Consider the following 27,943-nt stretch of genomic DNA (forward strand, 5'->3'; position numbering starts at 1 on the left):
AAGAATAAAATAAAACGGGTCTAAAGTTAATAACAAACAATAATATCAGCACAAGTCAATGTATGATTCCGCTCATTTAAATATAATAATATACTGACAGCTCCAAACTTACTTTTTATTGATGCGTTTGTCTCCTGCTCTGTTTGTTGACACCATCTTCGAGCCGCTCACAGTAGTTCCATCTCTCCTTCTGACATTACATCTGCTGTAGCGAGCAGGTTCTCTCCGGCGTCATGAATGTATTCATAATGGTGACGCTTGACCGTCTGTTCAACGTGCACCCGGTTGCTAGGTCACCAAAGTAAAAGCATGTGCCGGAAATAAACGCCTCAACCGGAAGTATCGCATATTTACTATCGCGTGTGTGTTCTTTGCGAGCGTTTAACGAAACACAGCATAAGAAGTTTATTTAACCTTTATTTCTTCTCTGCACAGTCGAGAACGAGCTTGTTTTGATCGTATAAACGTGTTCGCCGCTGACAGCTCAACCATCACACGCGTCACCGCCTCTTTTTATTCAAATCTATTGGTCCAATGAGCGCGGCGGGGGGCGTGGTCATCTTTGAATGTCGTCCTTTGATTGGCCAGAGGGGAAAAACAGTCCGATTGCTCTACAAGGCTTCTTTAACTTCTAAGTGAAGTTTGACAATAATTTAAAAAACAATGACACTGGACTAAGTTCTTGTTTATGGCTTTCCTGTAGCCCATAGCTGTGGATTATCTGTGAACGGACTTTATATTAATGTAAAACTGGGAAAAAAGAAGGACAATTCCCCATTGTTCGCACTGGATCGACTAACGTAAGTGCGGAGGCTAACATGCTAACTTCTGTTTAATAGTCTGATCGGATCGATTATCGAGTGAATTCGCGATTTAGACTTTCGATCAGGTGTTGTTTACAAAATAAATATTGAAGACTTGGTCCCGTTTTATTTATTGTCAACTGAACGTGTAGTGATGCCCGACATGGCAACAAGTGGTTCTGCAGTGATCTCCAATGAAAATGATACATTTAAATCTATATATAGTGCAACTGATGATCAACTATCTCTCTTTATATTGTGATTCACATACTCAACAACCCATCAACTATTGTTTATTGATTGAAAATTAAATAAAACATTTTTTTTACATGATTTACACAACTATTTTCCTCAGCTGTCATTAGTAAAAACACACAACAGTCATGTTTCCTTCCAAAATAATATTTCAAATATAACAACCTACTGTTGGTAAAAAAAAATCTGGCTTGATTTAAATGTACATTTACGTGATGTAAATTATGTAATAATGACATTATTATAATGTTATAACATTATTATAATGTTATCAATAATGTAAATGTGCTTTAAATTTTGGTCATCGCTTGATCTAGTGATGCAATAAATTGCCTGATAATATTATGACTAAAACGACAACAAATTAAAACACGTCTCATAAGATAAGAAGTTTAACATTTTAAAGCATCCTTTATTTCCCCATGACTTAATATAAAGTCTTGTTTTTTTAACAGCTGGTCTATATCTGTTTATTCATGAATAGTCGTTATTTGCTTATATGCGTAAATTTATAATAATATGATAAATGTTAATTACATTTCATTAATGAACCTTTTTCTAATTTCAGGCTCAGCAAATTTCCAGTTCCAGTGCAGAAAAAGTACAGGTCAGATTAACAACTTTTATGTTCTTACATGTTTTCCTGTATTTTGGTGCTTGTGCCTCACGTTCTCCGTGGTTTTCCTCTGCTATGTTTAGATGTTGCCGTCATAAGCAGGAGTCATTTTGGTCAACAATGAGCTGTAAACACAAAGACTATAGATTCAAAGATGAGGTCATTTTTACGGTTTGTTGTTCCAGAAAAGATTGATGACTTCTTGTGGAGCCTTCACTGGCTCACAGTGAAGGTTGGACTCTTTTGTCCTTCTCCCAGTTACACACTTGTCCTTGAACACTGTAGCTTTGTAAGTGGTGGGAGAAAACGCCCATTTCTGTGGTGGAAAAAGACAGTTCACATGTTGGCACACATCAATAGGTGGTTATAAAGTTGGGCAGGAACTCGGCCCCCAAATCCTTAAATCCTCTAGTTTGTGTTGCAATCACTCCTGCTTGTGCGACAGCCTGCGAAACCGGCTTAAGACGACGTGCACACGTTCAAAAACAAGCTTCTTTCTGCACCCTGAAATGTTTCTGTAGTCTTAAGTACAGCTCACACACTTACACGTTTCTCACTGTAAATACAATTACCTTAATGGGTCTTTATTTATAAACTAACAAGATATTATTAAGTATAATAATCATATTATAAAATCATCATCATTAAGACTTTCCTTGATAGTTTTGTGATGCCTTTTGAATTGTTAACTAAATTAATATTGTTGTTTTTACTGTGTCGTTCTTAGTGTTATCTTGACCTTTAAAGTATATACTTTATTGAGTATTGTTTTGATTGTTTAAGCGCTTTTTGACCCTGGTCTGGAAAAGCGCTCTATAAATACAAGTTACTTACTTACTTAAAAAAAACTTTGATTGCCATCGTTGTAAACATAACAAATTATTGATGTATCATGTCGGAAATACACAGTTTACAATAATCAATATTTTTTCTTTTTCCACCATAACCAACGTATTATAAAGAAAAAATACTCATGGTAATAGTAATAATAACAGAAATAAAAATAGTAATACTTGACAACAAAAAGACCAACAAACACCAAAACAAATAATCAATACAATGGAATAAACCGTAGACTATTATAACTTTAATTAACTTGTTATTAATCCTTAAATTTCCATATGTTTGAGTGAGTGTGTGTGTGGATGGTTGTGTGTCTTTGTGTGTCATGCGAGAGACTGGGAACGGCTTCATTGTGTCCATTGTGTGCTTCAGCCCCCCATGACCTCCATAAGGGAATCTGCAGAGGAAAAAAATGAATGAATGAACAGGTTTTTAATCATCTACAATAATAAGGGAAGTTCCTCAGTCACATGATCGTCTGCTCGTCACATGATTGGCTGAAACAATAGCTCAGCACTCGTTTGTTGTGGTCTAAACATGTTTATACTACGAATGAATTCCGGACATTTATTTTTCAATTATTGGAGTTTGATCAAACTTTATATGTAAAAATTCCAACTCATTCGTTTTTTAATAAAAAATTTAACCCTTAAAATCAAATTATTAAAAAAAACAAAAACAAAAAAAAACTGCATAAATCCAACCTTTCAATATAAAAACGATAAAAATTAATTTATTACAAAAAAAAACAATACAAAAGCATTTCGATAAAAAGTCAAAGTTTGAAAAGTTAAATTCAACCATTAAATAATCCAAGTTCACTGATATTCTTCCATAGTCGTGATGTTAGGACAATCTAAGTTGATTATTACATCATATATTTGAGATATCTTCTAGTAATATTGTAAAGCTGAAGCAGAATAAGCAGTAAAACACAGATACACACTAGTATTTTAGCTGCTACACATCTGAAGCATGGATGCAACACGGTCTGGAATCTATTAAAGCCTGTTGCTCAAGTCTGTCCATCATGAAAACTACGTCCCCTGTAGGGTTGGTGGGCGGGGCCAGTTTGAATTTAGGGGTGAATGATGTCATGGAGCAAAAGAGTTCCGTTGGTGTACTTTATCTTTTCCTTGTGGCTTCCTTATCACCGTCTCTCCTCCTGCAAACACTCATGTTCTCAGGCTCTGGTGTCGGTTAGAAAAACTCACTAACGCTTCGCAACTTTCATGGCTGCTGTGTCTTGTGTGGAGGGTCGTGTCTCAGACCCTCGTCCGTCGTCCTGCACCGCTTGTCCTGCTGGCTGCTGTTTGGGTGGCGTTGCCATGGCGACCAGTGGCCTGAGAGAGCGTCTTGTGTTCTCTTCACAGAGAGCATCTGACAGGAGAGCGAGAGGCCAGTATGTAGACGAGCAGCTCTGAAGGACCGATGCTCAGGACATGTGTCAGCAGAGCCTTCACTTAAACCGCTGACTCACCGTTAGGCTGCGCCCCGGGTCGGCCGGGAGTCTTCTCCCGTCCTCGTCTCCACTTGAAAATCGCTGACACTTTTTTTTTTAAATCGAAGCCGGGGTTTCTCCCTCGTACTATGCTCTTCAATGGACGCCAGCAGCTCAAGTGTTAGCACGCGAGCGGAGGAGTCGTCACTTCATGTCCGCTACAGGTATGAACTCAGGGATGGATGTCTTACTTTCCATCCACTCGTTTAGTGGCTGTTTTAGGTCGAGTTCAGGAGACTTATCACTATATATATATATATATATATATATTCATATATTGAATGGTTGGATTAAAATGTTGCAACTTTACTTTATTAAAGTATTGTCTGTTTTTTAATTATATTTATAATTAATCAAATTCAATACTTTATATATTGAAAGTGTTGTTTAAATATGATTAAATTAAACATTTTAATATATGAATTATTCAATTTAATTAGTCAAAAATTAATACAATGCTTCAAAAAAACAACAACATATTAATTTAAAAAAATTAAATGTTTCAACCATTCAATGTACAGATGGTTTTGCGGTTCTTCCATAAGGACTCTTGAGTGTTTTACACATGATTTGAGTATTTAAATGAAAGTGATTATTAATGCACGGAGAAGCAGGTGTACACCCGCTTTAATATTTAACAACATCCTGAATTATTCATCTCTGACGCGTTTGTCATTGGATTCATTTCCCCCGTCTTTAGGGGCCTTTTTTCTTTCCAACATGTCTATCGCGCTGAACAACATAATACTTGGTTAATCTGTCGGCCCAACACTCCACATAATCCCAGGCGATCGGGTCGGAGTCGCAAGTTTGACAAAAAGATAAGAAGATTAGCTGAAAATGCTGAAGCGACTGTTCCGCCTGCAGTTTGAGGTTAATGATGATCGCAGACGTCTCTCCGGAAGGTTTTCGGTGTTTCATATCTCTGACGTCACATCGCTGATGCCAGAGATGCCGCTGTCCTCAGTTTGACCCGATTCTAGACCTTTGGGCGAGAAGTCGGCTTTGATGCGACTCTCCATGACTCGGAGCGGGGAGAAGCTCAGAGTAGATGCCGTTGACTTGTTTGGTTTGCAGCTGTTGTTGTAGGACGAGAGAAACCAGCAGGTGAGTTTGAATCTGGATGAGACTCGACATGTTGAAGTTTTAGTAATGACTTCACGAGAATAGAGGCTTGTTTTGGCAAGAATCTGGCGATATCACGATACATGGGCAACGATAGGATATAGTGGGATGTATTGCAATATCGTAGGAACAAGGATATACTTGTCGAGTACTTGACTCTGGTGTTGCAGAATTTACAGACCAAATTACTCTTGAAGAAGTCATAACTAATCTAATCTAACTAATAAACTAGTCGTAACATCGGCTTAAAAATCTTCTGGAGACGACTGTATCCTCTCGTCCTCAGTCATTATCAGGATCTCGTGGGATTTAATTGTTCCTTAAGCTGCTGAGTTCATAATGACTGCTGCCATCTAGCGGCCAGAGGTTAATTTAAATATTGAAATATAAAAAAAGGTGTAAAAAGAATGTAGTATAAGATACAGTATAATGTATAAATCAAGATATTTCCTCACATTCTTACACAAATAAGTCAAAGATAATAGTGAGTTTGACTCTTGTATCCTCTACAGTATTGAGCCAGCGCTTTAATAGTTAAACTTCATAGGGGTCAGCACTAAGGGTCGTGTCAGAACCGTGAACACATCACACAAAACACACAGTGAATACTTGGTTTATTTCCACATCGACAAAAGAACGATTGAGTTTGTTGAGCCCGCGACGTCTTTTCAAGTTCTGATGCATGAACGTTTGTTCTTGTCGCATAAAAAGACTTTCACTAGAAGGAAGTCGTGCCATAAACAGAAGCCAATGGACTTTGTGCGACTTGATATTGTCCAAACATGCTGGTTTCCTGAAAAGAACAAACGTGCCATTTTAAATCTCCGTCAAACGTCACACTCACCCGCACAATAGCAGCCAGTGTGTCGTGCTGCTGCTTTCATGTGTTAAGCATCTACTCTTTCATCTAAAATCAATGTTTGCTTTTCATTTCCTTTAATTGTCAAACGCCATTTAAAAAAAAAAAGCATGCAAGGTCAGCATTTTTGGAGATTTCAACAATGTGTATATAAGACAATACTGTCGATACATGAACTTTTAGTGGAACTAGATTACATTTGTACCTTTTTTTTCTATTATGATCATTTTATTTTTGAACAGTCATGACAAGGGGTGTGGTCGGAGGTCTATTGGCAACACAACAATTAACAAACCTTATATAATATTATTATGTTAATTGTAAATAAATCACCCTTGTTTTTTCATCCATAAAAACTTGTATAACATAAAAATCCATAGAAAAACAATATAATAATAATACAAATAACATATTATTTGAATGACCCAACCAATAAGAAGAAAATAATAAATATATATATATATATATATATATATATATATATATTTCAAAATCGATACAGTTCCATTGAATATCAATACGGTAACGAAAAAATAATTATTGTGATAGTTTGTACATGTGATGTTCGTACGCGCCTAGTCATGATTTGCGAGGAAGCTAGCTATTCTTTCATTGGCGACTTGTCCGATCAGCTTTAGTCCCTGTCTATCAATTTTTACTAATGCTGGAGTACAACAAAAATGCTGTTTTAGAAAACCTGAAACCGACAATAGTCGTTCTCTCGTTTTGTAAACAAATACACGGATCTAACACTAGAGGGAGCCAGAGACAAAATCAAACGGCGAAGTTCTCCTTTAATTGTAGACCGTGATGCAGTTTATTGACATGAAACTTGAAGTTTCCCCCGTCGTGCGAATGAAGGTTGGTTTAAAAATAGCCGTCATAAAACAGTTTCCAAGAAGCTTCAAGTACTTGTCGGCAGAACAAAGAGCAGAGTGAGCTCCGTGCTGGCGGGAGGATGTGAGCTCGGCCATAACAAACAGTCCTCAGTGGCCTCCATTGTTCCGCGGAGGTGGAAGGAAGTGGCTCGACAACATTCTCTGCTTTCACTGCTCCAGTCGGGAGAGAAGCTCAGTCCTGGAACCTCGTGTCTGCAGGATGGAGGTGTCCTGCCTGGAGCTGGCCCTGGAGGGCGAACGTCTCTGCAAAGTGGGCGACTACAGAGCCGGGGTCTCCTTCTTCGAGGCCGCCATCCAGGTGGGCACGGAGGACCTGCAGGTGCTCAGCGCCATCTACAGCCAGCTGGGGAACGCCTACTTCCACCTGCACGACTACGCCAAGGCTCTGGACTTCCACCGGCACGACCTCACCCTGACCAGGTGAGGACTCCGGCCGCGAGACCCTCACGGACTGCAGACCTCACGCGAGAATCCGTCTTCTTTCAGGACGGTCGGGGACCTGATGGGGGAGGCCAAGGCCAGCGGGAACCTGGGGAACACTCTGAAGGTCCTGGGCCGGTTCGACGAGGCCGTGCTTTGCTGTCAGAGACATCTGGACATCGCCAAGGACATCGGGGACAAGGTGGGACTAACTAGACCTTTATGTGGCCCATAAGATGACGTACTGCGGACCTTTATTTGAAGTGCAGCCAATAAGTGACTCTATTTTTTTTTTATTATGGATGGTTAAAAAATATGTAATCAACCCAAATGTTAACAGTATTCTCAGAAAATAACACTTTTCTTTTTCCCTGCAATAATTGTTGTTGTTCAACAAACATGACTAATAAAGTCGAACTCTGGCTTTTTATTCTGACCACGTAACTGCCCAGAGACTTTGACCTTTGAACTTTCACAGCAGACGCTCGGATGAAACCAGAAACCTTCAAGAACATTCATCTTGTTTCCTTGAGTAATGTTCATGCTGTATGTGGCAACATTGCAGTTCCACCTCTCTGCCACTAGGGGAACCAAAAACAATGTTTTCAATCTAACTTATTACTGCTTTAGAGACAACTTTGTAAATATATGAGTATAATTTTGTTTTTTCACCCCAAATCTTATGACAGATTAAAATTAATTAAAGCAGATACAAGAGTAAAAAAGTATTTGAGAATAATTCTTGTCATTTGAACATAAAAATTGTCTGTTGCACCACCTGAAAAATTCGCCTGAATCTTATTCAATCCAAATAACGCAGGAGTTTCAGGTAAAGAAACGATCATCATTTGCTTTTAATTGTAGAAACATTTTCAAAAAACCTGGTTCGTGGACGGAGCTAAATAGGTGCATATGTTTAACACTAAAATAAACTAAAAAATATGAACAATTTACCAAAGACAGTCAGTTTTAATCATCAATTTTATCACATCTTGAAGTTTTCTGTCGACTGAATAAACATTTGATTTGTTGAAACATCTTTTACAGAATACAAACCACAGGAGTCAAACTTACAGCCATTTTACGTGTATTAAAAGCTGTTTGTTTGCTTCATAGAATGTTGATATTGTGACGCTCTAAGCTCAACAAGTTCAAGGTTTGCTCGTTTCCTAACATATGTGTGTTTGTGTCTCTTGTGTATCGAGTCGGAGGTCAAATCCAAGAGATGCTAAAATGATCCTCCAATGACGACAATAACTGACTGACATCACTATTTTTCAACTCATTTCCTTCTCAGAGAGTTTCAGTGACACAGTTTAGTAAATAAATATTGTATTATTGACTATTTGACGCCAGTTTTACGATGTTTTAGCAGTTAGCTCTGTTAGCTTTTAAGCTAGCATTTGAGCTACATCAGTATTTAAGCTAACTGTCGTCATCCCATAAACTGCTCAATAAAAAGAACTAAAGTTTGAGAGTTCAAGAGCAACTTCAAGTCAATAAAGATACTAAATCTTCTACGTCAGGTGGGTCAGGCCAGAGCGCTCTATAACTTCGGGAACGTCTACCACGCGAAGGGCAAGAGCATCAGCTGGAGCGGAGCTGAACCGGGGGATTTCCCCGAGGAGGTGATGACGGCGCTCCGGAGGGCGGCCGAGTTCTACGAGTGAGTGGAGACTTGTTACGAGAGAAGGTTTTTTTGAACTTCCTGTTGTTGATCCGTGAACCACTTCCAGAGCCAACCTGACCATCGTGAAGGATCTGGGGGATCGAGCCGCTCAGGGACGCACCTGCGGGAATCTGGGAAACACTCACTACCTGCTGGGGAACTTCAGGAGAGCCGTGGAGTCGCACGAGCAGGTGACTTATGGGAGTATATCGGAGTATTGAACATTTGATATGTTGATACTTATCTGACATTTATAATGTGAAATTAAAAGATAAAGCATTTTTAAATAATTTAATTCAATAATTCATTTATTAAAAGGTTGAATTTGTTTATATTTACTCATTTAATTCAGTGATTTTTAATGAAAGATTTAATTTGTTTTTTTGGGATAATTTAACTAAATATGTATTTTATATTGAAAGATTTAATTTGTTTATTGCTATAATTTAATGTTTTTTTTATATTGAAATATTTAGTTAGTTTTGTATTAAATAATTGAATGCAATTATTTGTATATTGAAAAGTTCAAAATGAATGTTTTTATTTGTTTTACACATAATTATAATTCCAATATTCCATTTATATACGAAAGGAAATTCAATATTTTATCATTACAACGAATAAATAAAACGAATATATGAATATCTGTGTGTGAATACAATTAGTTCTTTAGTTCTTAAAATGCAATTATTAAAAAAAAAACACACAAACTAATTTAACCTGTAAATACTAAACTATATTTAATTAAATTATTCAATGAAAGAAAATCTTCCTCTCAATATAGAAATTAATGAATAATTATTTTATTTAAAAAAAACAATTTAAATTAAACAATTCAAAGTTTCATTTCAAATCGTTCCTTCTTCTGAGGATAAGATTTTAAATAAATCATGTTTCCAGCGTCTGCTCATCGCGAAGGAGTTCGGCGACCGATCGGCGGAGCGGCGAGCCTACTGTAACCTCGGCAACGCCTTCATCTTCCTGGGCGACTTCGAGGTGGCGGCGGAACATTACAAGTAAATACAAGTTAGTGACGCGTGTGTCGCGTCGAGGCTGACGAGGCTGTCGACAGGCGGACGCTGAATCTCGCCCGGCAGCTGAAGGACCGGGCGGTGGAGGCGCAGGCCTGCTACAGTCTGGGGAACACCTACACCCTCCTGCAGGACTACGAGCGCGCCATCGACTACCACCTCAAGCACCTCATCATCGCCCAGGACCTCAACGACCGGTACCTCGCGCACACTCGTTTGTCGGGGGGGCGTGCACGTGACTGACGCCTCCCTCTGTGCAGGATCGGCGAGGGTCGCGCCTGCTGGAGTCTGGGTAACGCTCACACGGCTCTGGGGAACCACGACCAGGCCATGCACTTCGCCGAGAAACATCTGGAGATCTGCAGAGAGGCACGAGACCTCCTCCGTCCTCTGGAACCTTCTTGAATAATAGTCTTGATGTTTCCCTGCAGACCGGAGACCGCAGCGGTGAACTCACGGCCCGCATGAACGTGTCCGACCTGCAGACGGTCCTCGGTCTGAGCTACAGCAGCAGCAGCTCCATGTCTGAGAGCAAGGACGCCGACAACAACCTGCTCGGTGAACAAACCAGTGATGAAGATGAGAGTTTTCAGGGTCATGGTGGCAGCTAGTGTCTGATTTGAACTCTATAACTTCTATGTACATATTATATATATTTATATTTTAAAATGTATATATTTACACATAGTTTGATATTCTTATCCCAATAATTCAAATATCTATTCTCTAAATTCAATACATTTTCATTCATAGCCTTTTTAAATTCAACATAAAACAAAGGCCACTAAAAGTACCAAATGAGTAAAAAAGCCAATTCAAACTTAATAAACTTAAATAAACTTAATCAAACTTTCAGCCAATCACGTGACGCCTGACAATCATGTGACTGATCGATCAAGTCTGGTGGCTTTAAAAACTCATGTTTTTATTTTTATTGAATTTAAAAGGTTAAGAATGAAAAGATAATATATTTAGATAATATATGTTTTAATATTGGAATAATATAAATTTCTTTGTGTAAAAATAATAATAATTTTGAATTAAATAATAATTATTGATTTAACATTTTTTATTTTTATTCAACTTAATTAATCAATACAAATGATTGAATATGATTTATTTTTTATTATTATTAAAAACCCAAAACATTTGAAAAACTTGTCATAAAAGGTTAAAAAGGTCAAATGTTTACTTGAATATTCTGATGTCAAACACCTTCACTGACGACTCACTGGCTGCAGGTGCGCGGCAGCGGCTGAGCAGGCGTCACAGTATGGAGAACCTGGAGCTGATGAAGCTGACGCCGGACAAGATGAACGTGAGACGACCCTCGTAAATGTGCGCCGGTGACCCCGGGCGTGACCTTCTGTCCTCGTGTCTCAGGGTCAGAAGTGGAGCAGCGACATCCTCACCAAGCAGAACAAACCCTCCATGGTCAAGAGCTCGTCCAAGTTGTTCTTCGTCAGTCGCCTGCGAGGGAAGAAGTTCAAGTCCAGCAGCAAAGTCCTGAAGGACTCCAGCAACACCCTGGACAGCAGCGTGACCTCGGTGCAGGGTCCTCAGAAGGTAGGAGGGTCTTCGTGTGTCGTGGGCCGCGGACCACTCTGACCGTCTGCGTCCACAGAGACTCAGTCCGGACGCACTCGGAGACGAAGGTTTCTTCGACCTGCTCAGTCGCTTCCAGAGCAACCGTATGGACGACCAGCGCTGCTGCGTCCAGGACAACGGCAGCGTGTCGTCGCTGAACAGCCGCCCACCGTCGCCCCCTAGAGTCGTCAGGAAATGTGAGCGCAAACACTCTTGTGTAGTAGGGATGTGTATTGGCAACGATACGATACATTATGATACTGTAGTAACAAGGATATATGTGTAGTATTGTCGAGTACTTGACTCTGGTGTTGCAGAATTTACAGACATGACTCTTGATGAAGTTTTTATTTGTTTTGAAACCAAAATATGTCCAAACATCAGCTTTAAAAGCTGCTGGAATCAACTGTATCCTCTCGTCCTCAGTCATGGCCGGGATTCCATTGTTCTACTTGCTGCCATCTAGCGGCCGAAAGTTTAATTGCAACACCAAAATGAATAAGCCCCTTGAACAAATACCGATATTTTCTCACCGCTTGTCCTCAGTAGTTCACCAGGATCTTACTAAATTGTATTCTTCCTTAAGCTGTGTAGGACGTAATGACTGCTGCCATCTAGTGGACGGATGTTTAATTGCGACACAAAAAAGAAAACGCGCCATAAAGATTTACATGTTGAAAACGACATAAAATATTTTATAAAAAATAATATAAAACATAAGAAAACGAAGGTTAACCATAAAATAATTATAATAAAAACTAAAAGTAATTATTTCGATAGTGTTGTTAAATAATGATACAGTTTTGTGAAAATAAATAAACTATATTAAATTAAAGCAACATTTTCTTCCTCTGCTGCGCAGCCGTGTCCGAGTCGACCAACGTGTCGGGCGCTCGTCGACTGGAGGACTCGGCGGCGGCAGGCGGGTCTCTGCCGGGCCTCAGGCTCCACCAGAACAGCAACCAGGCCGTCCTCAGTCACCTCATGGCCAACGCCGACGGCGCCGAGCCGGACGACAACTTCTTCGACATGCTGGTCAAGTGTCAGGTGAGTCCAGCCTCGGACCACCATTAAAAAAAAAAACATCTCCGGGTCGCTGAGGTCCGTCCTTCTCCTCAGGGCTCCCGCCTGGACGACCAGCGCTGCGCGCCCCCGCCGCCCCCGACCCGCGGACCCACAGTACCGGACGAGGACTTCTTCAGCCTCATCATGCGCTCACAGGCCAAGAGGATGGACGAGCAGCGGGTCACGCTGCCGAGCCACGGGTCCAGCTGAACCAGAACTCACTTCCACGAGTCCAACAGAAGCACTGCTGCGCCGACGTATTTCAAAACATGAACTTGTGTGTCAGGGATGAATCTCACCTTCGTTTGTGTGTATTTCTAAATACACGTGTGTGTTTTTATGTGTTTCATTCTCTCCTACATGTGTGTGTTTTTATGTGTTTCTTTCTCTCCTACATTTGTGTGTTTTTTCTGTCCATGTTTTTCAAAATCCTCCAAGATCTTTTGTACTGAAGGTAATAAAACCTCTTGTTGTTCGACTTCTAACCACTGGCTTGTAAAAGACAATTTTATTGAACGTACCCGCAGTCACACGTCAGCATAAATAACCACATTTAAACTAGCGTTAAAAAAAAAAAAAACACTAAATACTGTACACACATGATCACAACTGAATAAATACATCTGTTAGTTTGATCGCACATCTGTCGCGTCTATACAGCGTTAAAAACATCTGGGGAAAGCAAAAAAATGAGACGAAAGTGCATATAAATAACATCGTTTACGCCCCAAAATACTTGTGCCTTTCAGTGCAAGGAGCACGTCTGCCCCCTAGTGGTGGAACTTAACAGATTCCCTTTTTTTTTCCGTCAGCGCGGCGAAGTTACGCACACGAGCGCATGAGTAGTTACACAACAGTGATGACGCGGCACGACATCCCTCGGAGGAACCACAGCAGCGAGACATGATATGCATGATGACCAGGAGGTCGTACAAGAAAAAAAGGCACCGTCATGGAAACTCTTAAGTTTGTGCAGAAGGTGTGAAACGAAAAGAACGAAAAAGAATGTGAGACGAGTGAGAGAAAGAGATTTTTGGTTTTCTACAGACGTGAGAGGAAAAGGAGGGACGTTGTTATTTAAGTGTGTGTCGACTCTAGAAGTGTGTGTGTCAGGGGTTGTGTGTCCAGAGTGTGACGGTGCGGTCGGCGGAGGACGACAGGAAGGACAGGTCGTCCGTGTGCCACCGACACTGGATGACCTTGTCGCCGTGTTCGCCCACGACCGTCTGAGGCAGCGGCTTGGTGAGGTCACCTGAAGGTCGCCAGACAGAAGAGCGTGAGGATGGAGAGAGAGAGGGAGAGGGAGGAAGTTCAGGGTCAAGAGGTCGGATCCTACCTTGCAGGTTGCTGACTATGACCTTGGTGTCGTAGGAGCCGGTCAGCAGGAAGCGAGCTCCGGGCGAGAACCTGACGGAGCGAACGTCGCTGCCGTGCGGCCGGTACACCTGCACGATCCGACCGCCTCGGATGTCGTACAGCATGCAGGCGCTGTCCTCCTGCCCCGTCGCTAGGAGGCGCCCGCTGGGGTCCACGGCCACCGAGGCCACGGGACTTCCTGTGTGACGATGTTATATAAACGTGAGTCACTGGGGGGCGCTAGAGAGAGGGCCGGTGAGGGCGTCTGGTACCTGAGCCGTGGAAGGCCGTCCCCACCACGCGGACGCAGCTCGGCACCCGCAGGTCCCAGAACCGCACCGTCTTGTCCTGAGAGCCCGAGGCGATCATCCAGCCGCCCCACGTGTAGAGCGACAGGATGTGACCTGGAGAGAAATCTTTTTGTAATTCATTTTTTTTATAATATTTATCATAGTTGTTTTATAGTTTAGATTCAAATAAAGTGATGGAAATGAAATAATTATTCATTTATTATTTAAGGGAGAGTACGGGCAGAAGTCTGGAAATAGTAGAAGTATCCTCTCGTCCTCAGTCTGCGCTAGGATCTCACCGGAGTCTATTGTTCTCCAAACTGCGGAGGACATAATGACTGCTGCCATCTAGTGGGCGAAAGTTATTTTCCAACACAAAAATGATCTAATAATAATAATAATACATTTTATTTAAAGGCGATCTAACACTTAATATTTGTATAACCATAGTAGATCTATCATATATATACAATTTGAATTAAAAAAAAAAAGGTTTAAAAACATTATACAATATTTTTTTTATATCAATTACATTTTCTGACAATTTTTGCAATATTCAAGTGTGTTTCTTACATCCCATAACCATTAAAATGAATGACACGTCTATATACTGGGCTTATTCATTTTGGTGTTGCAATTAAACTCCCCCCAGCGAGATCTCAAGGATGACTGAGGACGAGAGGATACAATCAACTCCAGCAGCTTTTAAAGCTGATATTTGGACATATTTTGGTTTCAAAACAATTAGAAACAGTTACGACTTCATCAAGAGTCATGTGGTCTGTAAATACTGCAACACCAGAGTCAAGTACTCGACAATACTTCAAATATATCCTCGTTACTACGATATACGTTTCATCAGAATGTTTCCAATTCACGCCACTAACGACCTCAGAGCCGCACCTGTGTGTCCACTGAGCGCGTGCAGACCCTGCCCCCGCTGGCAGTCGGTGGTGTAGATGTTACAGTCTCCGGCTCCGGCGCTGATCAAGATGGCGCCTCCGCTCTCGGGGCCCTCCATGAAGGCCAGGTCTCTGATGGTGCCGTCGTGCATGCTGAACTCCAGGTCCGGTCCGGTGGCGTTGCAGGTCTCGGCGCTGAAGGGCAGCACTTTGACGTATTTGTCGTTGGAGCCGGTGGCGAGCAGCTGCCCGCAGTGACTCCACGCCGCGCAGTAGATGGAGCCCTTGTGATGCTTGTTCCTCTTGAAGCGGACCACCGGCTGCTTGACTGGACTGGAGCTGCTGCTGAGGGAAAGACTTGTGAGTCCTGTCCTGAACTTCTGATCTTCCACCGGCGGTAGACCCTACCTGGGGTCCAGGGTCTCGGGGTAGGCGCAGACACGGAGGGTCTTGGAGTTGGATCCCACCGCGTAGAGCGAGCCGGACGGATGGAACGCCACGGCCCGGATGGCCTGGGTGTCTTCCAGGGTGTGCACCGGCACGAACAGACTTTTGGATTTGTCCGTCTGAGGAACACAAGGAACCACAGCTTAACGTCCAGAGACCACCTGACGTGGACCACCTCAGATACCGTGACTCACCTCTTTATTCCTGGACAAAGATGGAGAATCTCCCTCCTCCTCCGGCCTCGTCTTCTCCACGCTGTCACACACAAACATCATGAGCTTGAGGACCTGGTGCTTGTGTAGTAGTGGTCCGCATGAGTGTTACCTCTGGGAGAGGACGGGGGACTCGGTCAGGGGAGGCACCACTCGCCCTCCAGCCGGGGTCTTCTGCGGGGTGCTGCTGAGGACTCCTGCGCGACTCTTGCTCTGGTCCGGCGTCACCGAGGGAGGGTTGTTGTTGTCCTCGGAGGCAGGAGGGTTCCCGTTACACTGCTGCGTCAGAGACTTGACCTCCTCCCCCAAGTTCTCCATCCCTACGTTCAGTTCCTCCAGCTTCTGGATAGACCTGAGGACACGTGAGGCGATGAGTAATTGAAGGACTTTAACTATCGGCGCCACAGATGTGGGCGTGGCCTCTCTTGCGTCTCCTACCGGTTGAGGAACTTCTCGGTGAGGCTGTGCTGCATGACGCTGGGCGGCGGCTCCTGCTGGACTCCACCTTCCAGCAGCATCTGCTGGTACATCTGCGTCTGCTGCTGCTTCTGCTCCAGGTGCTGCTGCACTCGCAGGCGCTGACGGTAGAACTCCTCGTACTTCTCTGTGGCGTCTCGCAGCTGAAGAGCGAAGATGAGACGAGAAGTTAAACTAGGAAAACTCTGTTGGTCTCAGTGACCCAGAGTGGAGAAGGAAGGTCACAAGGGGGGGCGGGGCGGTGTGACCAGAGCCTGTTAAAGACTCTCCATGTTGGACTTTGTTATGTGTCACCATGGTAACCAGTGAGTCCAAGAATGCAAAGTGTTTTCTCACACACACTCCTACTCTCTGTTAGGATGTGTGTTTAGAACAGTCCTGTGCAAGGTTTGAGTTTGTCATAAGTTTTATGATTCATTACTTGATAACTAAGATAAATAACTTGAAATTTTCAAGATCCAACATTTCAGAACTTCATCTTGTACTTTTATAAACTGAATTTAAACAACATAAAATCACAATTCCAGACTTCTTTTTTTTTACTATTACATGGCAAATTAAACTTTAATTCTTACTCATTGCATTTGATATTAACATTAAAATACTTACAAGGCAAAACATAATATAACATTTTATTATTGTTATTTTACTTTTATTCTTTGTCTTTGTTCCCGTTCTTCTTCCCTCGTGGCCCCCACAATAGTGAAAGTATATTTAAAAAATGTGGCCCTTGAAGAAATTCAACCACCAACCACATGTCTAGAAGGTCCCTGAACTATGAGGTGTGTGATGTCATCAATCTGCGACTACCATCTATATAAACAACTTCTCTGACCGACCATTTGTTTTTATCAAATCTAATTTTAAAAGCAACACAATTGATAACAATGCAGGTAAATACATAATTAAAAAAAGTACACTTAAAGCGTACTGTAAAGCAGTGCACACTCGGAGAAGCGGAGGATTTGGCCCAGGAAGTCCCTCAAGCAAAGGATCATGGGATCAAGGAAGTGGACAAATAACCACATCTGAGCACGTTTTGTGTTAATGTCTTGAAAATATACCTAAAGAAAATGGGAATGTTTCATCGAGGCGGCCATATTTGTTGTTAGGAAAACTATTCTGTGTGTGAATGAATTACACAATAAAAATAAACATATAAGCCACTTGAATATATTCCTGAGAGAGCGATCCTCAGAATAAGAAGGTATCACAGGAAATGAAAACATGACTCCACCTCCGGCAGTTCAGAGTTGAAGCTCTAACACACGTGTGTTTACAGGAAAATCTCCCTCAAATCAGATCTAATGGAGATTAGACGTGTGAACACAGCTGAGTCAGCACCGAGCCGAGGAATGTCAACCTTCTGTGCCCGGACAGGTCGGGTCGGATGCTTGTTTCTTACCTCGTTCTTGTCGGCAGCATCTGCAGCAGGCGCGTCCTCGCCCGGGGCAGAATCCGGGCGCAGGCTCTGCGCCCCGCCCGAGCCCATCATCTTGTCCACGGGCGTCTCCGTCCTGGACCTTGAGAAGAAGGTTCAGTGAGCGACCAGTTCCACGGTCAGCTTCAGAGGGGGGGGCGCCTTACGTTTCCGGGGACTCCTCGAAGATGCTGTGGCAGTCGGAGCTCTCCATCATCAGACTGCGACTCAGGTTCTGCCCGCCGTTGCCGGGGTAGTGGAAGTTGGCGAAGGAGTGGGACATGGGGGAGACCCCTTTACCCGGAGCGGGGTCTCCGGCGGCGGACCTCTTGTCCTGCCCGGAGAGCCCGTGAGACAAACCGTCCAGCGCCGGGTTCAGCGAGCGCGACATGTACGTGTCGGCGGACTGGGGGCGCCGCAGGGGGGAGGAGGGGTAGGGGGACAGTTTGCTGATGAGCGGGGTGAGGAGGTCCGAGTAGCCGGCCTTGGTGGGCTTGACCAGCCGGTCCACGTGGATGTTGAGCTGCTTCTGCTCGAAGGCGCAGGAGAAGACGGTGTGGGACAGATTCTGCATCCAGGACAGTAAAGACAGGTCCAGGTCGTCGCAGCCGTTCCCGCAGAGCATGTCCACGCCCAGCAGCACCTCGCCCTCCGTGATCTCCTCGCCCGTCGCTTTGCTCTGCACACAAACCACAGTCAACCACCGATCCGACGGGGCGGGATCGCTCCGGTGTTTTTTTCCCGGACCTGGCAGAACTCCACGCAGCACTCGTACAGGACGCCCTTGAGCATCAGCTGGAAGAGACGGTCGCGGCTGGCCTTGAACCCCGCCTCGCTCAGCTTCCTGTCGGCGGGGATGAACTCCGCCACCATCGTGCACGCCTCCTCGAAACACTGCACCCGGGCCGTGCTCGGGTTCCAGTCCTGGACGTAGAAGTTCAGAGCGTGAAAAAAAATATATGGGGGGGTCAAAGGTCACTGGAGAAGGACGACCCCCGGTTCGACACTCGCCTTGAACTCGGCGTGGTTGGTGAGGCGCGGGAGGGTCAGCAGCAGACACAGCTTGCTGTAGTCGTCTTTGGAAGGACAGAACTCCTCCAGGGCGTGAAGACACTTGACGGCCTCCTGCATCGTGAACTCCAGCTGTGAAGACACACCTTTGATAAACTCACTTTTGAATGAACTCTGCTACACAACTGACATCTACACACATGTGTGTGTTTCCAGTGACCACCGTGAGCATCGAGGGGCTCTGACCTAGAACCTCAGCTGTGACCCCATACAACACTGTGACCTTAATTCAACACGATGGACACGAGTGACGTGAACATCTACTTCAAACTCAACTTCAGACCAGTTAGTGCAAAGAACCAGTAACCATAACATGAAATAACAAAGAACCTTTTATTTCTGAAATGAAAGTTCAATGTTATGTGTCACATGTTATTTAACTAATTCAATGGTTTATTTGCGCCTCATTCTGTGAAAATAGTTGCTCCTTTTTTAAATACAACGATTAAACACACTAAAAGTAAATACTAATCTTAATAAAAAACTGCTGTTGGCAGCTTTATAACAATAATGTCTTTACATGTATATTTGAATTGACTTGAAAATAATCTAAGCAGATCAAGTTGTAAATTAAAATACAATTAAAAATTCAATGATTACAGAGATGCAATATACATATATATATATATATATATATAGACATATATATATATGTATATTTCAGTTTAAACTGAATTTATATTATTATACTTCCTTTTTTTATGATATATAAACCGTTATCTGCAGTTTCACAGTCAAACTAACATGTTGTGAATATAATGAATCATATAATGGATCCAATATAAATTCAGCTACAAATCAATCGTATAGAGTTTGTTTCACTAATTTACAGGTTCATTATTTGAGTAGATTTGACTGAAACAAGGGTCTTGACATGTCAAGAGTCACAGGAACATATCTTTTATTATCATATTATCTTTTTTTCAGACAATAATAATGAACAGGATTTATATGTGAAAATCGTGATGGACTAGTACTAGTCCCCGGAACAGGTTTTGGGACCACTGTTTTAAATGATAAAGGTTGTTGCAACATGACCAGCCTTGTCATCAATCATCAGAAACACAAAACCACCACGTGTGTTCAGAGACGTGTGGTCACGCACACGGACAGAATGTTTACTCACATGTTGTGGCTCGTCCTCCGCAGACATGGCGTTGTTCACACACAGAGCTTCGAGGAACTTCTGCTTCAGGACGATGTAGCGAAACCTGACGGCGACACGAGTACACGGTGACGCACACAACTCAGTGAGACACACACCTTCATCTTGAACGTACCTCTTTTTGTCGAACTTGTCCATGCCCTCCAGAGGCTGGATGAACTGCAGGACTTCGTCCCACTGACCGTCCAGCACCAGCTGCCTGCATCAGTCACGGTGCAAAGTCACGCTCGGATTGTGTCGACGATAAAGTTTAATTTCATGTCGTCTCAAGATCTCACCTGAGGAACAGCATGTCGTCAGAGTAGAGTCCGTTGATGACGCCGCTCTCCTTCTCCAGCGCCAGCATGCTGATGTGCAGCTTCTTGGAGTTGAGGAAGTCCAAGATCACCTTGATGATCTCCACCTCCTTCACGTTGATGGTTTCCTCCGCCGTCATGTTGCTGACGGCAACAACAGAGATGTTACATATTTAACACACATCTGTTTTCCTCCCTGCTGGCCCCCCAAGAGACCCCTGTTCTACAGTCTCCCCTCAGACACACCATAGATTATATCTAAAGTCACACGTGAGAGTTCCGCCTAGAAAAAACAAGAAAATGAGTGACTCACAGTCAAATTTAATAGTTAACTGACCACTAATTCTTTAGGCGTGTTCCATGTTTGCAGAGGTAAGAACAGATTAAAAAAGGATTAAAGGTGAAGCAATAGTTCAAGGGTGTCAAACGCAAACAAAAATATTTTAATGATGTTAGACACAGGCCGAACAAAATGAAAATGTACCAAACTTTCTGATGCCGTTGGCTCGATGTACACTTTTAATTATTTTCTTTTCCCAAACAAATGTCTTTCCTTCAACATTAGTTTATTGCAAGCTTAGAATTGTAGATATAAATAATATATGTTCCTTATCTTTCTAGGTCATAAAATTAACTATATTTTATGTTGATCTGTCGGGCCAAATACGATGACTCGGCGGGTCAGATTTAGCCCTCGGGCCTCACGTTTTTTTGCAATACTTGTTTGCACTGCAAACAATAAATTGACGAAAGCGCAGAGAGATTTGTTGTCTTTATGTAAACACAAAACCAAACTAATGTTTCAAATCCACAATTAAGACGAGTCAGCGCTAAAAACAAGCTTTAAAAATTCTAGTAATGAATAACATCAATAATAATAATAAGATAAAACACATAAAACCTTCTTGTTTGTGTGGGTAACAAAGCTGTCGAGAAGCCGACGAGTTTGCTGCCATCGTTGTTGTTTATAGAGCTTTGAAGCAACATTATAATCCTCTACAAACACAACTCAAACACAACAGCTTCTTCATCTCATAAATCAGGACGTGAAGCATTGATTGACGACTATTTTCTCAACGGTCACTACGAGTCAATGTCATGTAGGTTTGCAGACGTCCTTGACGTTTAAGATGGGAGTGAACTTGTATGAATGACAAGAGATTTGAGATTTACTTTATATAATATCATAATGGTATCACTGCTTGTAAAGTCTATACATTTACAAAAGGAATTTTGTTTTACTCATTTTTGGAACAGTCTGGAGACATTACAAATATCAATGTATTTAAAAAAGCTACAAAAGAACATTTCTAAATAAGTAAAATGAAGGTGAAGTTTGAAAACTGAGGCTGAGGAAGGATAGATCTAGAAAAATAATAAGTGTTAATAATTAGATTATTATATGGTATATATTTTATTGAGTATTGTTTTGATTGTTTAAGCCCTGGTCTGGAAAAGCGCTATATAAATATAAATTACTTACTTACTTATATATATGCTGGCAAATTACATAGTAATAATGTTGTATGTAAACTATAATGTATTTCTATATTATATATTATACTATATTGTGTTATATTGCTAATACAAGACTAGATACATGTTTTATAATACTATTAGTGATTCTTTATTATGTATTTCTATGAATATCTTTGTAGAAATGTGTGTCAAGGTGTTACAAACTAAACAATAGGTAAAAAAGGTGTAAGATATGTCACAATTCAAAATATATGTCTGCCTGGATCTGTATTTCTGTTGCTTTTTTTTGTGTTATTTAATTTAATTCTGACACCACAAAGTAATTATATGCTGGCAATAACAGTTACAACGATTATCATATTTTATAGACGAAATAAATGCATTAATTCAATATATTTTAAACCAATATCATGACTTTAAAATGGTATCATCTTCTAGTTCCATTCAAGAGTGTTTTATTCATTGAACATCTGTTTGAAAGTGACTATTAAAAAATACTAAATACGTAATGTTTTGTCATCGTGACTCCAGAGGCAAGTTAGTGTCGCCTGGAGTGAAACCGACTGAACTAAACCAGAGACAAACATGAAACAGTCTCGACAGATACACGAGTTGAAACAGAAGCTAATAAACAATACATGTTGTTCTGGAGGTGAACGAAGGCAGTGCGCAGCTGCTGTTAGCATGTCTGGGATGCTTAGCTAATAACATGGCACTTAGCCACCGAGAGCTATAAGCTGCTTACACCGCTGTTAGCTTAGCAGCCGCGCTCACCAGATTATAACTCAACTAATAACTAGTTAGTGGTTATAATCTGGTTAATTTACCAACATATTGCGGGAGGCTAGTGAGGCCGAGAGGAGGGAGATAAAGAGGGGGGAGAGAAAGAGGGGTGTCATCCGCTAGTTAGCAGGGCGTTGGGGGGGAGACAGGGACAGGGACAGTCCCCCCTCTTTCTCTAACCATTCTAATCCGGTTTAAACTCACCTGTTTGTCGCGGTGAAGAGAACGCAGCCCCCGGGGTTGGTGGAGGGAAGCAGCCGCTGTCAGGACGGAGCAGCTCGGCTTGGTGTTGACTGTCAGCCCCGCTCCTGTGGAGTGTTTCTGCCGCGGTGTGTCGCCGCCCTGCCCGCCGCTGCTGCTGCTGCCGCAGGCACCGCCTCCTCCTCCCGGCACCAGCCTCAGCACCGGCGCCTGGAGAGGTGCGTGGAAAGTGGAGGAAAACTTTTTATCTTTTGATTTATTAATTCACCTTTTAATTAATTTTTATTTCTTAAATTGTTTTTTCGATTTTTTAGTGTCTTTAATCTCTTCCACTGTTATAAAATCTGAGTAAACAAACATGGTTAAGAGCAGCTGCGTCCATGTTAACTTAACCTGATTTATCCGGTTTGCTTTGGAAACTCTTGAAGATCAAGTCCAGACTTGAGTAAATAAAAGGACATTCTTAAAGACTTAAGATCTTAATCTGATGATTTTTTTTAAACTATTTATTTTATTTATGGAAATCTAATATACCATCTGAAAATAAAATACAATAAATGTAAAATGTTTTATTATGTAACTTATTATGTAATATAATACGTTGATATATGAGCGATTTAATTAAAAATAAATACAATAGAAATGTACCAGAAAATGACAAATAAAAGGTAGTAAAGTTGACAAAAACAAATATCAACTAATGTGTTGATATAAGTAAGTAAGTAAGTAAGTAATTTTTATTTATATAGTGCTTTTCCAGACCAGGGTCACAAAGCGCTTAAACAATCAAAACAATTTTCAATAAAGTAAATACTTTAAAGATCAAGATAATACTGATATAACACAACAGGAGTTCCAGAAAATCAAGGAAAAAGCCTGAACAAATAAAAAAGTCTTAAGATGTTTCTTGAAGGAGTCAGTAGATCATCAAACACAGAGAGAGGAAGATCGTTCCAAAGCTTAGGAGCAACAGCCTGAAAAGATTTCTCTCCTCTGGTCCTGAACCGTGTTCAGGAACCATCAGTAGATTCTGATCCACAGACCTCAGAGCCCGAGCTGGGGTGTAAGGCTGGATCAGATCAGTGATGTAAGGAGGAGCCTGACCATGAATAGATCTGAAAGTAAGAACCAGAATTTTAAAGTTGATCCTGAAAGAAACTGGAAGCCAGTGAAGAGTTTTAAGGATCGGAGAAATGTGAGTTCTTCTACTAGAGCGGGTCAGAATTCTCACTGCAGAGTTTTGTATTAACTGCAGGCGAGACAGATCCTTCTTGTTAAGACAAGAAAACAAACTTTTACAATAGTCCAGATGAGAAGAAACCAACGCATGGATTACAAGCTGTGACCCTGGTCTAGAAAGGCGCTATATAAATAGAGATTATTATTATTATTATAAGCTCCAGATCATAAGATATAAGTGTTTCTTAAATTGATATTTTAAGTAAGTAAGTAATTTATATTTGTAGAGCGCTTTTCCAGATCACTCATCAGTATGTGTCTGTTTGTACAAAAACTCAATTAATTGAAATATTTACATTAGAAAATGATCGTAAGCCCCGCCCACTGAAAACTTTGTATATCTAGAGATTAAATCTTGTTCACCATAACCACGCCCACTCTGCTGTGATTGGTCAAGGATCAAGGTTTGTCATCGAATCCAAAAAGTCTCCACCTCCGAAGGGACTTCTTGTATAAACAAAGCAGGGCTTGTTGAAAAGTATATGATAGCCATCAAAAATATGACTTCATTATTTATATTTATAGTGTTGAACAGAATCCAAAAGAGAAGACAGATAAACACTGTTGATAGCTGGCTTTTATTTAAGCTCAAATAAACAAAAACAAAAAACTCATTAACTGTTAAGCATATTTAGTGAAATAAAATAATACAAAAAGAATAAAATACACATAACTGCACCAGACCTGACTTCATTCACTGCATTCTCAGCTACAAGTTGATTCCCACACACTTCCTCTCACTCCCACGCCGCCTCAGCACACACACCCTCAGATAAAATGTTACAAAAAAATACCTTTTTTTATGCCAAAATATATCTGTACAGTGTCAACAACACGTTGAAATAACACAACATTAAAAATATAAAAAGCATGACTGAAAAGTAGCAACCAAAGTCTGCGATGCGACGACATCTATTTACAATGGTGGACTCCATAAATATGTATGGTGTTAAGAAAAATATGCACATTAAAGTGACATTTTGAGTGTTTTTGGGGTGTTTAATAGTGCTTTATGTGATGCTAAAGATTGCACAGAGTGGCCACTAATGATGTCATGAGCAAGAGAAACAAGAACAATGTGTTTTAAAAAAAAAGCTGATGCTGTTACGTCCGTCATATACAAACACACGTGTGAATTAAATCTATGCGTTTTTAAGATGAACGTGATATGAAAATAAATAGTGTCTCTTGTATTGATTTCCTTCATGGCACTCTGAACTCTTCTTGGCACACACACACGAAGAAGGAAAGGAGTTCTGAGGAGCACAAAAATCCGCCTCTTTTTGTGACGACATTTCTTCGACTGACAAACACTGAGACGCACAACATTTGAGACCAAAACGAGCATAAGGCCACGAAAAAATGAACATCTAGAGACCGAACAACCTGATGAGACATTCAGTGCTTCAGTGGTTCTTCTCGGTCAGGTCCGTCTTTTTAAAAAAAAAAAAAAAACCTCTTGTTTGGCACACGACGACATGAACACACATGCTGCCCACACACGTGTCCGGAGTGTTGCAGCCTAGCAACAGACGTGTGTTTTCTACATTCCAGTTTTGAATTGCACAAAATCCATTGTTTCGATCGGCCTCTATTTAGGGTGCAGTTTTTTCAGGGAAGGCAGTTTCTTGGTCTGCCACAGGTGGCTGGCGATGGTGATGGCGTCCACGCTGGCCGACATGGTTTTGGCCGGGATCAGGCTGAACTGCTTCCTGTCGGAGTTATACTTGTACAGGCCCTCGATCATCTTGGGGGTGATGTTTTTGGGGCCGATGCCGGTCAGCTTGGTGATGTCCTCGGCCTCCGGGCAGTAGGCGTAGACGGACCTGAACTGGCAGCCGGCGTCGCGGAACAGCACCAGGAAGTTGTTGGCTTCGGATTTCTCCATTTCCTGTGAGGGTTTAAAGTTAGACGTGTTTACGACTCGGTCGCTCAAAGAAGTATTCAAGTGCAAAAAAACTTACGTCAAGTATCTTGTTTTTCTGACCCTCGTTGACCTTCCCAGCCAAGCAGCAGTGAGCCAGAGCGTTCTGGATGATGTACTTGTTGGACTTTGCACTGGGTTCTTTGTATAACTTGGGTCCTGGAGGAACAAATAAACATTAGATTCATCTCAAGTTATGACTCTAAAGGCTAACATTACATTAAACGTTTCACACGGCAACAGATCTGATTTAAAACAGGAAAAATAAATGTACTTGAAGCTGTAATAAGACAGTTTGAAAACATTGTTTTTTGCTCCCCCGCCTGTCGAAACGTTGTTACTGCAACGACATTGCTAGTGCATTTGTTTCATTTTTTTATTTAATTAAAAGCTCCTTAATCCATGACTGCTCAACTTTAATCTAAACATGATTATATGTGATTTATATATATATAACATTTAATATGTTCTTCAGTTATCACTGGTTAATTTATGATAAGAAATGTAAAACATAAGAGATCTAAAATATTTCTTCCAATCATTGAGCGCTTTGTTGCTCTGAGATTCATTATTGAGAATATTATTACAAATGTGCTCACAAGGTTTCTCAGTTGCCTTCTAAGCACCAGAAATCCGATTTGATCTTAGGAAACAGCCGCGAGCCTTGTGCGGCCACAATAAGTCCTTTGAGAACCTGAGTCCTGTGAGTGCTCAAGGGTGTTCAATGTTCTTACTGTGGAGTTTATTATTACTTCTTTTCTACAAGGCACTGGTGTTGATTCGCACCTCATTCACCACTTCAATGAACCTCAGTGGTCGTCTCCTTTCTTTAATCTCCTTTATTTTTCGTCATCTTGTCTATTATAGTCGACGTAAGTGGCAAATCTTGCAATTACGTGACATTTTTAAAAATTTAATTGATTCCTTTATGTTTTTATATCAGCCTTTTCCTGCTAGTTATACATAAAAAAGTCCACAGGACCCAGGTTGCATTTACTTCATGTTATATTCATGTTCATGAAAATATTACAACTCTACTTCCTGTTAAGACAGTTTAAAAAAAAAAAGAATATGACAGATGAAATATTTTGAGTTTGACAACCCTTATCAAAATGCAAACATGTTTTTGCTGGTAACTTCTTCCCTTACAGGATATGAATCCTTATCTTTTTGTTTTCCCATAATTCTTATTATTTATTATTTCATTGAGATTCAAATTCTTTGGTCAAGAATCGCGGTTTCTCATGTCATCGTCATCAATCGAGGAAGTCTGCACTTCCAAGGGACTCGTTGTATAAAGAAAAAAATCGCTGCTGTAGGAGGAGCGACGCCCATTACTATGTCATAATGGACTCGCTCTCATAACCTCTCCTTCGCTGAGATTTCAGACGGTGGAGAACTGATAATAAGGTTGTAATAAGGTTCAAAACATGGTCATGATGAGAGATTTACTGCATCTTGGAGAGGAAGACTTCAACATTTAAAACATGTGAGTGAGTCAGGAGAGTTGGGTTTTCACATTAACTTTTCATTTAAATTCCAAAGAACCCGTGGCTCAGCTCAAATCGTGCAAACACACCTGTGTACTCTGTGTTGGAAGGAGTAGACGAAGTAGTGGATTCATTCTCCCAGTCCTTTTCTCGACTGCCGGTCGACGGATGAGATGAGAAACCGTCCGTAGAGTCTGGCCTGCATGAGAAAATAAAATAAATCTCACGGGGTTGAAGCCACAGACGTACACATAGAAACACAGACCAGACACTGACATACTTCTACAGCCCTGCCTGCTCTCTTGCATCACATCTGACTATAGCTGGTGTGTGTGTTAGCAGCATGTGCAATGAAGGATAAATGATCAGCCCAGTGAAGTCTCTTCTGCTTGAAAGAGAAGCCAACGAACACACTTGTTACAGCAGCCAGCAGAGATGAGATGAACAGCAGTTAGAAGATAACAGAGCCTAACTAAGATGGTGACCTGTCAATCATTATACACAGCTACATGATGTAG

At 41.5% G+C, this 27,943-nt stretch overlaps 3 protein-coding genes across 6 annotated transcripts in view; 1 reads left to right on the forward strand and 2 right to left on the reverse strand.

Moving 5' to 3' along the window:
- Window positions 1-684: 684 nt before the first annotated feature.
- gpsm2 (G protein signaling modulator 2) lies at window positions 685-13,143 on the forward strand. The gene is made up of 15 exons (XM_087810282.1): window positions 685-800; window positions 1,627-1,665; window positions 7,100-7,321; window positions 7,388-7,523; window positions 8,848-8,987; window positions 9,058-9,181; window positions 9,891-10,006; window positions 10,063-10,218; window positions 10,282-10,399; window positions 10,462-10,579; window positions 11,263-11,339; window positions 11,405-11,587; window positions 11,646-11,805; window positions 12,471-12,655; window positions 12,728-13,143. The coding sequence occupies exons 3-15, from the start codon at window positions 7,101-7,103 to the stop codon at window positions 12,881-12,883; spliced, it is 1,890 nt and encodes a 629-aa protein (XP_087666408.1). The 5' UTR covers window positions 685-800; window positions 1,627-1,665; window position 7,100; the 3' UTR covers window positions 12,884-13,143.
- Window positions 13,144-13,166: 23 nt separating this feature from the next.
- Window positions 13,167-22,914, reverse strand: wdr47a (WD repeat domain 47a). The gene is made up of 16 exons (XM_087810281.1): window positions 22,776-22,914; window positions 20,292-20,453; window positions 20,129-20,212; window positions 19,975-20,059; window positions 18,789-18,920; window positions 18,525-18,701; window positions 17,945-18,456; window positions 17,763-17,880; window positions 16,319-16,500; window positions 15,993-16,232; window positions 15,863-15,923; window positions 15,630-15,787; window positions 15,223-15,563; window positions 14,302-14,433; window positions 14,010-14,228; window positions 13,167-13,925 (listed from the first exon to the last, which is right to left on the reverse strand). Exons 2-16 carry the CDS (start codon window positions 20,447-20,449, stop codon window positions 13,783-13,785), a joined length of 2,742 nt encoding a protein of 913 aa, XP_087666407.1. The 5' UTR covers window positions 20,450-20,453; window positions 22,776-22,914; the 3' UTR covers window positions 13,167-13,782.
- A 1,656-nt stretch (window positions 22,915-24,570) lies between these two features.
- camsap2b (calmodulin regulated spectrin-associated protein family, member 2b) overlaps window positions 24,571-27,943 on the reverse strand; it is a 29,991-nt gene continuing 26,618 nt past the window's right edge. For all 4 annotated transcript variants that reach the window (XM_087810551.1, XM_087810549.1, XM_087810550.1 and 1 more), the window contains 3 exons: window positions 27,515-27,624; window positions 25,976-26,094; window positions 24,571-25,902 (listed from right to left, as the gene is read on the reverse strand). In XM_087810551.1, the coding sequence (XP_087666677.1) occupies window positions 25,603-25,902; window positions 25,976-26,094; window positions 27,515-27,624 (529 nt within the window). In that variant the 3' untranslated portion in view covers window positions 24,571-25,602. The remainder of the gene's footprint in view (window positions 25,903-25,975; window positions 26,095-27,514; window positions 27,625-27,943) is intronic.

This window comes from Callionymus lyra, chromosome 16 (genome assembly GCF_982586985.1).
Source record: "Callionymus lyra chromosome 16, fCalLyr1.hap1.1, whole genome shotgun sequence".
Classification (NCBI taxonomy): Eukaryota; Metazoa; Chordata; class Actinopteri; order Syngnathiformes; family Callionymidae; genus Callionymus; species Callionymus lyra.